The sequence below is a fragment of the Hermetia illucens genome, chromosome 5, assembly GCF_905115235.1.
Source record: "Hermetia illucens chromosome 5, iHerIll2.2.curated.20191125, whole genome shotgun sequence".
Taxonomy (NCBI): domain Eukaryota; kingdom Metazoa; phylum Arthropoda; class Insecta; order Diptera; family Stratiomyidae; genus Hermetia; species Hermetia illucens.
This window is the reverse complement of record NC_051853.1, coordinates 76,808,848-76,823,542: the sequence shown is the minus strand read 5'-3', so window position 1 is coordinate 76,823,542 and position 14,695 is coordinate 76,808,848. Positions and strand designations below refer to the sequence as shown.

Genomic DNA, 14,695 nt, shown 5'->3' with positions numbered 1-14,695 from the left:
CTCTTTACTTAGTACTTTACTTACTAGTAATTTCTAAAGACAGTAGCTGTCCTTTTACTCCGCATTTTCGTGTATAATATGCAATCCCTCTGATATTAGAAATAGTTTCAATCGGCAAAGAAATTTGAACAATTCAACAGCCTTTAAAGCATGAGATGAACGAGCGACGTTTTATGAAATTTCTAAATATTTGAAGATACCTGTCTCCACAGTCCAACGGTCTAGTTTCCGTTTTTCATTTTTTTTCTAATCATTAAAATGGATTCGTAAAGATAAAACGCCATATCCACAGAATGAGTAGTAGAGGTTACTGTTACAGTCTGATGTGCAAAGTAGAAAAGTCCTTTCTTATATATGAAAATCTATTTTCATAAAGCCTCCTTTTTGGAAACCAAGTTTTTTCAATAGATTTGATGAAAAAACAATTAAATTAGAGTGAGTTTCTGATGGTTACGCATTACTGCTACGGAGATTCTAATTAAGGCTCATATTTTATTCAATGAACTTACCTTTTCAAATAAAACGTCCTCAGCCAAAATTTGAGAAAATTCCTGCCATCATTTTGAACTTTTTATTTAGGCCTCATTTACATATTCATTCTTATATCTTTTACAGAGCCAGATAAAATAAATGCCACAATTAATAATCAATAAGCTTACGATTCTAACACGTGTTTAACTATTGTCCTTTGAGTTCAATGGTTCCTAGATTTGTGCAATGCATTGTATAAAAACATATCCTTGCCTTCCAAGTTGAAACTTCGAAGGCGTATATTATGAACAACTTGCCGTTTATGCTGATGCAGCATTTACGTTGAATTAACAGAAACGAAAAAGCGATAACAAACAAGCTACCAACATAATGGCACTTTTCACAACTTTAGTCCTTGCGGTTTGTAATACTCAGAGGTCCTAGTTGGCGAGTAAATCAAAAATGTGATTCCAAAGGTTCCGATTTAACCGCCTCTATTGGGAGTAGCAAAGCAAATATTTTTAATTGTGATTTGGCAAATTTACTGTGTATCTAAGAAGAAGTACAAAATTAACAATCTAATCATTGATTAACCGAAAATTGATAAATTAGACATGACCTGTTAAATCGAAAACAAAGGAAATAAATAACATGCGGTTAACATATTATTATTAAACTAAAAGCAACGGATGATTCCTTTAAATTAAAAATTTCAGCATAAAGTGATATTTGTTTGGTTTTACTTTGTCTATTGAAATTAGGTATTATCTGAAATGGTAGTAAATGTATTACTCTAGAGTGTAACTAGAGATGTCTATACTTATAACTAGATTAGTTATTAGTCGTATCTTAATTCCTAACAATTATGAACTTTGAATTTGATTCTAGTAGCTTCAAGTTTTAAGGTTTTGATGGAATACCTTTTGTTATCTATGTTAACAATCACTTACAGACCACTTTATTCGGTCGATCAAAGCACTTCAAGAACATTTTTGCGGCTCGCTACGAATATCATCCAGCACCCATCGAATTCATATGATTTGACTCCTCTTCATTTGAGTCCCAAAACCAGTATGAGGAATGGAAAAAGTTTTCTCCCCAAGTGGTCTCACGCCGTCACGTGGATGGCGAACAAATTTGAAATCAAACACGTGCAAGGGTATCTCATCATGCCTAATTCAGATCCCATGGATATGGTCCAACTTGGAAAATTCACGTTGACAGACGTAGTGTCATAAAAGCAAATATTGAGTTGTGCGAGAAGCGCCAGCTTCCTGTATTCCGACTGTTTCAAATTGAATTGACGAGTTAAAAATAAAATGCTTGGCATATTTTTTTGTGTGTTGCTCTGAAGAGAATTTGTCCCTCCACAAGATCACTCAGTTGTAATTCGAAAATACTTTTTCGTGATTTACAGATCATTAAAATGGAGGTCAAATCCACAAAAATGAGCATTTTCGACACCATAATGCCTATAATCGGGGTGGGGATTTTTATTTGAAGGACGCTGCTAGATTCGCACGCCCCGTTGAGTTTGATTTTCATTTGATGAAGAGCTATTGAATAATAATCATGAAATGGTACAGCAGATAGGATGGACTAATTTAACTCTATGGGAGAGATTCAAAATTGTAGACATGAGTACCACTCGTGTTAAGTGAAAACAACAACTCATGGACAAAAAGTAATATAATTTCCTCCATTTTCTATGGGATTTGGGAAATCGAGGAAGATAAAGTCTTTTTGTCTTTCGGCTTTTTTTCTGAGTATCCTGGTCAAACAAGCGATCGCTTTAGCGTAGGATTGGCTACATAAGCAACAAGAAGATCCACAATGGAGAGGTGAAAACTACTCTCTTTTAAGGTCGGAGTATCATAAACAGTTAAAAGGAGCCCCGATGGGAAACCCTCGCTCCCCGTTCATCAGCGAGATCTTCATGGCCAATCTGAAAATGGATCTAGCTTCGGCCGGTCTAATTGCAAAGTTTTGGGAGAGGTATGTGGACGACATCTACGTTATCATCAGGAAAAACAAAATTGAAAATACGCTCGACTTTCGCAATATACTGCATCACAGTACCGAGTTCACCCTGAAGACAGAAAAGGAAGGTCAATTACCCTTCTTGGATCTGATTGTTGAAGAGAAAGCAAAAGAAATTAAACCTGTAGATATACAGGAAAGCGACAGATATCAAACGAGTTATCCCCAGCATTTCGAACCATACTTAACAACACAAAATATCTTTCAACCACATGATTTACCCGATGCTAAACTTTACCATTTTCACGGAAGGCGTGGTGAGTTTAGTTAGACGTGGCCGACAGAACTTTACAGAACTCCGAGGGATGCACTTCTCAAGAGATCAAGGCAATGGATAATCCTGATTTTCGAAATTGATCAAGAGAGGTCGGATAATTTAATATCCGTTCTAGCGGCAAGACAAGGAATTGGAGGTATTGTAGAAAAGGAGGTACATGTGAAATATAATTTTAAACCACTTTTTTAGTAAAGGAAAAACGGCAACGGGTTTTTTGGGTTTTTTATTTAGGTTGTGTAGATTTATTCAAATGCTCTAATTAGGTTTTTTAATACTACGAACTGCTCGATCGGAACTAAACAGTGGATGTGGAGTTTACGTTCAGGAAAAGTAACGACAAAACGAACCATCCCGCGAAAACCATATTCCTTATTCCAACACGATAAGCCCGTCCCCACACCGCCAGCATTACCCAAGCGACTTGGTGCTTTCAGTTTTTATCTCTTCTGAACGCTTTGTCGCCCGTTTAGTTCAATAATGACATTAAACTGCTGGCCTGGATGGACGAGTTTTCCGAGTCCTAGACGGGCATTTTTTATTGAGATGCTGACTGACTGACTGCTACCCCCTGACCACCCCTTTTTTACCCCTCGGATCCCAAAGATGTTTATCGTAGGACATAGTCTTTATCATGATTTTGCTGTAATTTTCAGCTATAAGTTGGCATTCTTCGCTGTGAAATTTTGTGAGCATTTTTCACAGCGGCCTAATGCTCACCAATATTCTCTGGCGAGTTACTCAGGGTATCTGCCTCCCATTGTCGAGTCACAGCTGAATCACATAACCGATCGATGTTGAACTTGGTGAGATGCAGCTTTTCAACCGTGCGAGAAACGGTATAAAACAAGCCGGAAATAAATAATTCGGCTCTTCACGTATAGAAAGTGTTATGTATTTCTTAAAGCTTTTGTTCGCAATATGGTGTATTCGTATCATTTTTATGCAAAACTACGTTCTCTATATGACTTGAGGTGTAATCAATTTATTTGAAAGGGCCAATTTCGACCTACTATAACTTGATGAAAATAGTAGGATTTCTATCAAAATTCCCAGAATTGTCTTGTATTGTGGTTTTTGTTTTTTGTAAAATTTTGTTATCCTAAGGTGAATTTGAGAGGGCTTCACCATAAACTTGGAAAATATAGTGATATATAATAATTAGCTTTATTTGAGCGGAGATCGGATGGGGGGGGAGGGTCTATATTTTTTCGGAGAGTAGATTTGACAGGACTACTGCCATAGCGGTGCACGCCAAGATTTTGATCAGAATTCCTAACACTGACCAAATATTCAGGGTTAAATAGATATTATAATCGTGTTGAAGACACAGCATTGATGAATTTAGAAAAAATCTCTTATTATTCAGCATTAATAGTAGAATCGAGGAAGCTGGCAGCATACAAAAACTACATAGATATTATGGTCCAATCTTTAAGACGCTAGATAGAGATATTCTAGGGTCTGGTAAAATTAGCAAAGGAAGTTTAGTTAAAAATCAAAATGCTCAGGCAAGTGAACAAGTTCTTTTATTTGCATCACCCAGTCCAAAAGTGAAGCATGTTAAATACATACTTTAATTTTGGAATCGACTGGACGGGCATGTAACATGAAATGACAAAAGCCGCTCGGAAATTACAATACACAGATTCGTTCTACAAGTGCTGTGTAAAACATTTAGAGTCATAAAAGAAGGACAACTGAATTCCATATAACAATTCATTGTACCAAATGTTGAATATGACTCCATCGTTATCCTTGAACCATTACAAAAACTTCAATGAGCTGATCATATTGAACGAATGACGAGCATGACGGTAGCCAAGTTTGTTGGCAGAGAATAAATCCATGGCATTCGTTTACTAGGAAAATCATGAAAGCGGTGGGCTTCGAAATTGCTCATTCTCGCAATTAAAAACAAAAAATCAGAAATGAAGTAAATAATCTAATCATACCATTTTTAATTTTCAAGCATCATTAAATAAATGATTACGGAAATATCCTTTACTCCCTTACTTCGCTTCCCCCTCTTATTGACTTTGCGATTTTTCATTTAACGAAGCATAAAAATGTACGAAAAAGTACTATGAGTATAACCTCTAACACCACAAGCAAACCTAAATCTTATCTTAACTTGGCAAATAAATTAAAATCTTTCTTCTCAGGTAGCTGCTAATGTCTTGGCTTAAAAACAGTTTGCTTTAACTGACTCATAAATGTAACTGAATCATGGGATTCCATATGCTGAAATCAGTTAAGTAGTTGATTGCGTTTGTGACTTTTGGAATTTTGGGTAAAATTTGATTCGAAAAATAACTTTTGAATAATAATTTCAAGTGGACACATAAGCCCCGAATACAACAAGTCGAAAAGCCAGAAGCTGGGCGCTTTGGGTATAAAGGTTTTGTGTTCATCTTATGCGAGAAACTTTCTGCGCACATTTTTCCATCCATATATGGCTAAAAACCCAAAATATTCCGTCATATTTTTTTCAAACTACAAAATATACGTACATATGCGTCCGTAAAGATATTATGTTCACCCTAAATAAGAGTTCACTAATAAGGTTTTGTTTTACACAAAACCTTAAAAATGGGCTCGGCAATTTTAACAAAGAAGAGAGTCCTGTGAAGACGACCTACGCCCGGGTCACCTATTCACAATAGTGACTGAAGAAAATGCTCAAAAAGTCGAAAAAGTACTATTGGCCGATCGAAGCACTAAATTGTGGCAGATAGTGGAGAAACTGCAGATTAGCAAAGAATGAGTTGCAGAGATTTTGTATGAGAATTTGCGCGTAAGAAAAATTAGTACATATTGGGTACCGCTTACACCGCTCGACAAGCAACGGCGATTGGAGAGTTGTAAAGATTTTTCGAAGTTGTGTCAGAGTAATTTGGATGAAATATGCAACCGTGTTGTGACTGTTGATGAAACTTGGATTCTTCAATATGATCCGGAGTCCAAACAAGAGTCGATGCAGTGGATAAAAAAGGGAGAAAGGCCATTAAGGAAATTCAAAGTGGAAAAGTCGGCGTCGAAGATTATGACTACCATTTTCTGGGACAGCGAAGGACTACAATGAACGGTCGCGGGAGTGCTACGCTAATTTACTGGGTCAGGCACGTGAAGCAGTCAGAAAAGACGAGGCAAGGTACGGGGAGTGTTGTTTCTGCAAGACAACACGCCCGTTCACACGAGAGCGAGGGCTGCCCTAAAAGCTATGGGATTCGCAGGCGACAGGGAAGTGAAGGTGACCGGAGAACACCAGTTTGAAGAGAGGTCTAGGTCTGAATGGAAAAACATGACCATATTCTGTGAAAATAAAATTACTTCCCTCTTTCACACACATGGGGAGCCCCCTTAAACATAACACAAAATGATGCCCATCGCTGCACGTGTAGCGGTTCAAAGACTACATATTCTCACCAAATTTCGTGATGATAGCTCCATCAATTTCGGAGTAAATTCTCGTGTGACAGACGGACAGACAGACATTGAATCGACTTTAATAAGGTTTTGTTTCACACAAAACCTAAAAAAATGAATCTACATCTTCAAAAATAAAGCAAAAGTGGATTAAACATCGAAAACATGATAGTATTGTAGTCAAATAAAAAATATTTATTTTAATTTGTAATAAATTTAATTTATTTTACATAATTAATAGTCTAGAGTATATTCGATTGAAATAATTTCAAAATTAACTATCAGCAGAATATAATTTATATTTGTATTTTTATGACATTTTTCTTCAACAGCAAACAATATACACAAAGATAAACTTGATATTTCAAAAGATTAAATAGGACTAATCATTTCTTTTCGTAATCGTTTTTGAAATGATGAAATGGTTCATCAAAAATAAACAAAATTAATTGAATATTTTGAACTCACCAGAATTTAGAGATAGTCTACCGAAATTCATCAATTTGCTCTAAGCTTTTAAAGGCTGACAGTTTAATTTCCTGCTGAAATATACCGTTTGACGGATACAAAGAAGATTTTCAGAGCTAATTGGGGTTATGAGCCGCACGTTTTGTATTGAAAATATAGGACGACCTGTGAACTTGTCATTTGATAAACGTTAGATTAATTAAATTCCAGTGCATGGCTTTTATTAGCAAAGGCAGGACAATATATTGAGCCTGTGTTTTCATGCATTGATGTATATAATCATTCGACGCAACGAAATCTAAGACAAGAAAGCCTTGGGCTTTAGAAAAAATAAGCCTCTGTGTGGTCTTTGTTGGAGCCAAGTCGACCTTATTAATGTTATTATAAAATTATTTGATACTTATTCCATCGGACTTACAAGTTATATATTAAACCAATGCAGAAATCGTTAGTTCGTTTGATTGAACATTAGTCATAGCTTCATATATTGCAACTTTTGAAGAACCTGGCTAGGGGAAACTGTGCATCTTATCCATCATTTTCAATAGAGAAGTAAAGATTCACTAGCAGGAGCCTTATCCATGCACTGATTTTGCATTCCAATGCGACAGGTGTGTCTTAAGTTCTTTAAGACATTTACTGTTTTATTTTGATCAGGATTTATATGAACACAAAGTGAGGCAAAGGTGGTCAATTTCACTTTTCACTTTTGGGAACCTGCTAAATTAAGCCAAGCACCAAACAATTATGTCAAATCAGTTAATTTACGGATATATTACTTTAGATAGATACTTTATAGTTTCCGACCGATCTCATTATATCATTTCGAAAAAATTAGTTAGAAATAAATGTTCACTAGATGAAAATCATGTCACTTATATATTTTTACTCGTAAAACGGAAAACTTGAACACTATTAAATATTAATTAATTTTATTTCATTTTTAAAAATGAATTCTATGAAACAGCAGCGTTACGGAATTTTATAAATATTGTCTAAAAGAATAAACATTTGTAATAATGTTAACTGATGCAATCTTAATGTGTAAATGTGCATAATTTGATCGAGACCCGTATTTAATTATACATAAATACTAAACTGTGCATACAATTACAAGCCAAGCACATTGGTTGAATTTTCTAATTTAAAATGTTTCAAACTAACGAAAAAGCACTCAAAATATGTCAAGTCTTGTATGATTATATGCAGATTTGTGTTGTATGTACTGACACTCAATTTTAAATATAAAATAATGCAACTATGCACAGTTTTGTATTTTATCACACCTTTAATGTAATACTTTTCATTTAAACTTTAGCGATGATTAAATATAGGCTACAGTTATATGTAGGGGCTGATATCTCTTACGAAACAATGAATAAATGATAACATAAGGAACAAAATCTAAATTACACGAAAAGTATAAACACAATATCTCACTTCACTTAACTAAATATCAATAAGAGGTGCCTCAGCTACTTCTTTTCTTCGTCGACGTTCCCTTTCGTCTGCCAAAAATTGTTTCCTGAATTCCTCATGGACCGTTCGAAACGAGAAATTTGAAATATCACTTTTGGGGTCATTATTGGTTTGTTGCTGATATCGTTGATATGAAGATGGTGCTGATGATTGCGATTCTAGATTATGAATATTCACAAAGTCATTAAGTTCCGCATCAAGAAGTGTTTGTCGACAGCTTTCGTTGTTATCAACTGTATGGTAGGATGGATCGTGACAATATATTAAATGTAAGCAGCAACCGCATACGCCAAGATTACATGATAAGCGTTTATTATTTATCAAACAAATAAGAATAAGTAAAATCACGATAACCAATATTAGAATGAAGAGAATTAGAGAAAGTGTGCTGAAACTCGCTAGCATTTTACTTCTTTTTTTAGATTCTAAATTTAAAAGCATTCGTTCAAGTGCAAGAGACTAAGCGACACATTTTACTTCAATCGAAGAGTGGAGCGAATGTTTTTGAAATTTGAGTAACTGGCTGGCTGGCGATGACCCATTATACGACGCTATTTACGTTATCACATGAATTAACTGCTGTGCTAGTTGGATTCTATTCCATATTGATTACATTCCCTTGAAAACGATATCAATGTTTATATTTCCCTTTGTTCTACCGCTTGAGGAGTATCATTCAAACCGTAAATTATTCGGAATTGTCACTGTTTACAAATTAAATATTCCTAGCAAAGGATCTCATAAGAACGGCTCGTGAATAAATGTTGATAGTGTATAGTATATTATATTATCATTTTGAAAAGTTTCAATGGCCATTCTGTGTAAGTTTTAAATAGTTTTATGAAGGTACACAATTTGGAAATACACCAAACATTTGATTCAACTTTAAGACTACTCAACGTTTCACCCCGTGAACAATGTTTCGATATAGACAATGTGAGAAAACATGTTTCGCGAAGAATGATGTCAGACAAGATGTTCTGAGGCATCATAATTTCGTTGAATTTCACTTTTTCGAATACAGGTTGAAAGAATATTCGTTTCGTTGGAGTCAGAAGCTATATCAGAAAAATTTGAAAACGGTTTGAAATGAATTTGAAAACCCAGTGTAACAACTGTGAAATAATTTCTCTTGGTAAGCGTTAAGATATTTACAAAGATTTGCCTTTCTCTTTCAGAATTTTATTCAACTGTATTTGAAATTTTTTATTATCTTCTCTGTGAGAATTTCGGTAGCTTCTCATAATTCAACATTTCACTAGATTGTGTACCAAAATCAACAGTTAAATTGCTACTATGATGCGAAAGAGAGTAGGTAGCATTATCAGTAAACAGGGAATTGGTAACAAAAAGCAAAAAGTGCTTTTTATAACTTCTTAATAGCCTAGAGGCGAGATTATTTTACATTCTCATTGACGAGCGGGAAAACACCTCTGTAGAAGGGAAATGCATTATTTGTATTCATTCTTATCTAAATTATAGTTACGAGATTGTATTATGTTAGTTACACCTAGATCACACACGAAGCTGAGGTGTTCTTATTAATTAGGTTTAACGATAACAATGGTTCCATTCTTCCATCGTTCCATAATTGACTAAAGGTAGCGGAAAAATTTACTAAAGAGAACGTGCGTATGTATTCATAAGACTGAGCTGTGCAAGATATAAGTTAGTAGAATGAAGGAGGTAGCTGAGAGTTTGAATTAAATTCGATTAAAACTACCAAAGTTTTCCTCCGTTTTAGGAATGGAGGGACTGCTAAATCTAATTTAATATCATATAGTCTTAATATTTTGCATGACAACAATGCATTGAATCGGCAAAGTTTTGAATCAGGTCAGGAGGAAATCCCACTCCAGCTTCCTACAATGCCGTCCAACGATCCTATTTCAGACAGATTTCCAACCAAGATTTATCAATGGAGTAAGCATGTCGAATCGACATGGAAGACTATACCCTATTCCTCGTGCTAAGTGGCAAGTGTGTCTATTTACATTGTCCTGTTTGAAAGTAAACAATTGTTGTACGAACAAGTTTGCAATGATTTATTATAAGTTAATGCGTCACGCGTCAATGTATTGTTCTTTTGTCATGATTTGATCAAACAATACCAATCTGTGCAATTTTCAGGCCACCATAGAGCTTCACGCGAATTAATTCCCGGCACTATACTTGATTATTGCATATACATTGCCTGCACTGCCTTCAGATATACTTCCTTCCCTCCAATTTAGCGGTTTATTTTAAATTTTGTATAACTTGGCGGATAAACTTCAAAGGTACTAAGTTTGTTACCTTTGGTAACAAAAAACAACCCTAATCACAAATCATTTCGCCGGGAAAAGTCGCGCATTTTGCGCCCATATATTTTTTGAAAGTGGTCATTCCTACATTATAGTTAGGCACCTTTTTGCCTCGGAATAAGGATAATGGCAAGACCGTGAAGCAGAAGCGCGCTTAACGCTTTGGAGAAACAGGTTCAAAATTTAAATCACGTGGTAAGGGCCTTCCAAAAGAACATCAAGGACTAAAGACAAGTAAAGCGAGTAAGGCTTATATTTATCGTGACAAATTTTACAAAAACTGCTAAACCTGGATCTTAAATAATTTCCATTTAAGATAAAATTAATAGCATGCCAAGCATATACGCTTGATCCTACCTACGTAAAAGATACAGGGGCTCTGATGGTGATGGCTGGTGGTAGGTTTTTAGGAAAATCCGTCAAGGTCTCTCCGCAACATTGAGCGTGTATGCCGAATGGTGCACTTTTGCATGGTTTGCACCAGACTATGTGAAAGTCCCAGAATATCCAGGAAAGCCGTTAGAGATTGTGGTACGAACCTGCAGCTTACAATATTATTTGCATTACAACCACCCTATCGAGATCCCAAAGTTCTTTGATTTCCCGAGCGAGTGGCTCATAGTTTACCTTCTTGTCCACGTATTTCCGTTCAATGTTGTTATTATGGAGGATAGCAACATCAATAATATACGCGGAGCGATCAATTAGAGAATGCCAGTCCTAATATCCGACGAATGAAAATCGACAAATAAGTGCCAAAGGCGATTCACGTGTTTGGCGTATATTGCTTTCATTGATCCGCTCGTGGTTTTCACTCACTCAGAGGATTGAGAGATCGATCCTTCAAGTTAAGTAGAGTCAGCCCACAGTCTGACCAAGAACTCTCCAGTGTGTGTGCTTCGTAGAGTATAATATTTTTATTATTATGTATTTAAAAATGTCGACAATTATCACCGTATCATTAGGCACTGATCAGGCAGATTTTGCCCTATAAAAAAAGGAGGATTGATTCTCATCATTATACATATAAGCATGGAATCGGTAAATGAGTCTCAAAACATCCACCCGTTTGCCAACGAATGGTAATCCAAGGATCGAGGCAACTCGAGGGCGAAATGAATGATATGTGGACACACACTGGTTGCAAGTGGCAAAGCTTTAAAAAGTGGAAGAATTCGAGTTGCCTTCATTGAGGTCTGGGAGCTCGGTTGTTTCCTGCTTGCTGTAAAAGGCGATTAGAAGGCACAGAAAGGCCAGGCTAACAATTAGCAAATGTTGAAACTTTCTTACTATCGAAATGTCGACAGCGTCTCAGAAAGTGGCTGACTTTACGGCTACGACCATGATGCATTGAAAACGGATTGTTTGATTTGTGAAATGAGCGCACGCTCTTCGATAACGGTATTTAGGGCCCCCAGAGTGCTCGGTTTCTCTAATTTGACCGAACAAACCGGCGTCATAAGCTGAAAATTCTGGGCCTAAGTGTGATGAAAGAGACGGAGCACTCCTCTTCTACTTGCGGCATTGCCAGTAAAAGTCCGCGAGTAAATTCACATCTAGTTTCTCCAGAGTACAACAGTCTCTGCAAAACCTAGTGGTAGCAGACGCGAATTTCGCGGACTAACGACTACAGCAAGCCGGATTCCTGGGAGCCGGTTTTTGACGGGATGTTGATTGTGAGATGCTAGTGCAGGTTAAGGAATATCAGAATCGTGCAATTCTATAGCCCAACGGAAGTTTCCGATATACAGGAGAAGGAGGCTTTCTACGAGCAACTGAATGAAGATACTTCTTAAAAGTGATATCGTGATGGGTGATTTGAAAGCTAAGGTGGGGTCTAATAACACTTCGCTCGGGCATGTGATAAGGAGTAATGGTCTTGGTAACCACAAAATCAATGATGTAAACTTTGTATGTTTTTATAACTTTCATCGCCTTGCCATTGGCACACTGTTCGAGCACAGGACCTTCCATAAGGTCGGTTGGATTCACTGACTGGAACAAACATCTAATCAAGTAGACCACATTCCGATCAGCAGTAGATTTATAAGTTGTCTTGAATGTACGTAAAAAAGGGGTGCCGATATCGGCCTCTAAATGGATTATAATCAAATTATGGCTTATCTCTGTTTGAATATTACTACTGCGACTGCACGCAATTGTTCGAGTGGGTCATTTCCGTGATCCCCCTGACGTACAGCACTAGGAAAATCTCCTTGCAATAGAAACGACACAACAAACAACCTGCCGCAATCAAAAATGGCTTTATTTCTGGCAAGGATGAAATTGTTGGTCACATCCAAAAAGGACATCACAGACAAGGTGATAGGGCATCAACAGGAAAAAATTCCTAGACTGCTGGAACATAACAATTAATACCAAACAGATGAGGACAGTTTCTATTTTTTTACGATTATTCCGATGTTCGGATGGCTTGGGGATTATAGTTATAAATTGTCGCAATGAAAGGTCGCAATTTAGATTTCAATGGTGGGAGAGGGATTTGTATCGTAGTTGATTTCAGATATCAATACAACGGCCAATACAGCAGAATATCCCCATATAATATCATTCTGAAGAACAACGAAAAGCATGACACGTAATGATTTACGAGCCGCGTATTCCTCCCTGAAAGAGTTTCGAAAGGGGTACAAACTGCCAGCGAGTATATGTAACGACGATCCATGATAATTAATGAAACATAATCGATGTAAAGGAACTGTATTTATATTCATCGTCAATAACTTTCACATTTCTATTCGTTTCGGGGGCACACAGGAGGAACCACCAACAATTCAGTATTATTATAAGATTATAGAGAAATATCAAGGGGAATTTCGGTCTGGCAGTCTATTATAGTTCAAATATTCTTGGTGAAGCAGACACTTTTTGAAAAGCATATGATAATACTTAACTTTAAAATCATCATATGGCGATTGCTCTACATCAAGTCCAATTTTAAAGAGAAGTGACCAGTAGTTCCGGAAGGTTTCAAGCTTAAAACGAGGAGGTAGACACGCTTCTGTGATTCTTAATTGAACAACGGATTACAGGAATACCTGCTCCAACTTTTGTCAAATAGGACTTGGAATTTGAAAAATTCATGATTAGCCTGTTTAGGGTTTTTTTACTGTAGATGCGCTGAACAGGGGGCTAGGAACCAGGGGTTGCCAGGAATATCTTGATACACTCTCACGAAGTAGGGGCGAAGAGTCCCTTATGTTACCTCATGGACTTGGTTTCGGTGTAACGTCCGGGCGTCAGATGTATCTGGGGAAAGACCTTAATAGCCTCATATGCTTTATCATTATAGAAACTCCCACTGTATTCAGGACTCCATAGATTAACTACACGATACATTTCATCTTGTGTAAGGGCAACTAAGTAACTTTACTTTTGTCCGGATGACTGTCCGGTGGTTAGGACGCTAGACTGTCACTGCAGAAGATTGTGCTCCAAATCTCATTGTTGGTAGAATGATTTGTATCGTGACTGGATGTCGGATCCCAGTCGGCTCAGCTGTGAATGAGTACCTGAGTGAAACCAGATTAAGAATCATGGGCGAACACACTTCATTCGTTTACTTATGACTGTTTTACCGGCACGGATTGAGTCTATTATGAATGCAATTTTTGCTCACGCTCTTTACTTGCGCTATTTTGTGATTCGTTTTGCTGACAGTACTGAAATGTTGTTCAATCTTAATGGGATGTTAAAATATTCACTTTATGAAAAAACTGCGAGTCTTGGAACATCGAGGCTTATGTGGCTATACTCAAGTAGCCATCAGTTTTCAGCCCGCACGTTTTAGCATGGTTAGATTGACTGACTTTAATTGAAGTTGTTGTAAACGTGAGACTTTGTCCACCTTCATTTTGTCGAAAATGTGGGGAAATTTCCTGAAAACGGTGGTTATACCACTTTCGGTAAGAGTAACAGCAAAGAAGGGGGAAAGTGTAGGGGTTATTGGTCCTATACTTGATGATTTTCCTTGTCGGGGCGACGGTTTTTCTAAATGGTGGAGTAGATATTGAATCTTGAATCTTTTTTTTCTTCGGGGTTGGTAGACTTTAGATAACTTCTCTGGAGGCTTTAATTTGAGCCAGATCTGTTAAGCGTTACCAGAAGGGGTTGACCCTTTGTATGTATGTATATGTTATTTTGTGCGTCCATGATGTTTACTCCACTTTGTGCTTGGCTAGAGCACTATTGAATTCATCAGACGAGAACT

At 36.8% G+C, this 14,695-nt stretch overlaps 1 protein-coding gene across 3 annotated transcripts in view; it reads right to left on the bottom strand.

Annotated features, from left to right (window-relative positions):
• Positions 1 to 580: 580 nt before the first annotated feature.
• Positions 581 to 14,695, bottom strand: part of LOC119656650 (sesquipedalian-1) — a 30,912-nt gene continuing 16,797 nt past the window's right edge. Inside the window, exon 4 of one of the 3 annotated variants that reach the window (XM_038063115.1) lies at positions 581 to 965. In XM_038063115.1, coding sequence (XP_037919043.1) covers positions 928 to 965 — 38 coding nt within the window. In that variant the 3' untranslated portion in view covers positions 581 to 927. Of the gene's footprint in view, positions 966 to 6,835; positions 8,395 to 14,695 lie in introns of those variants that run through there. The other 2 variants (XM_038063113.1, XM_038063112.1) reach the window with 2 other exon arrangements.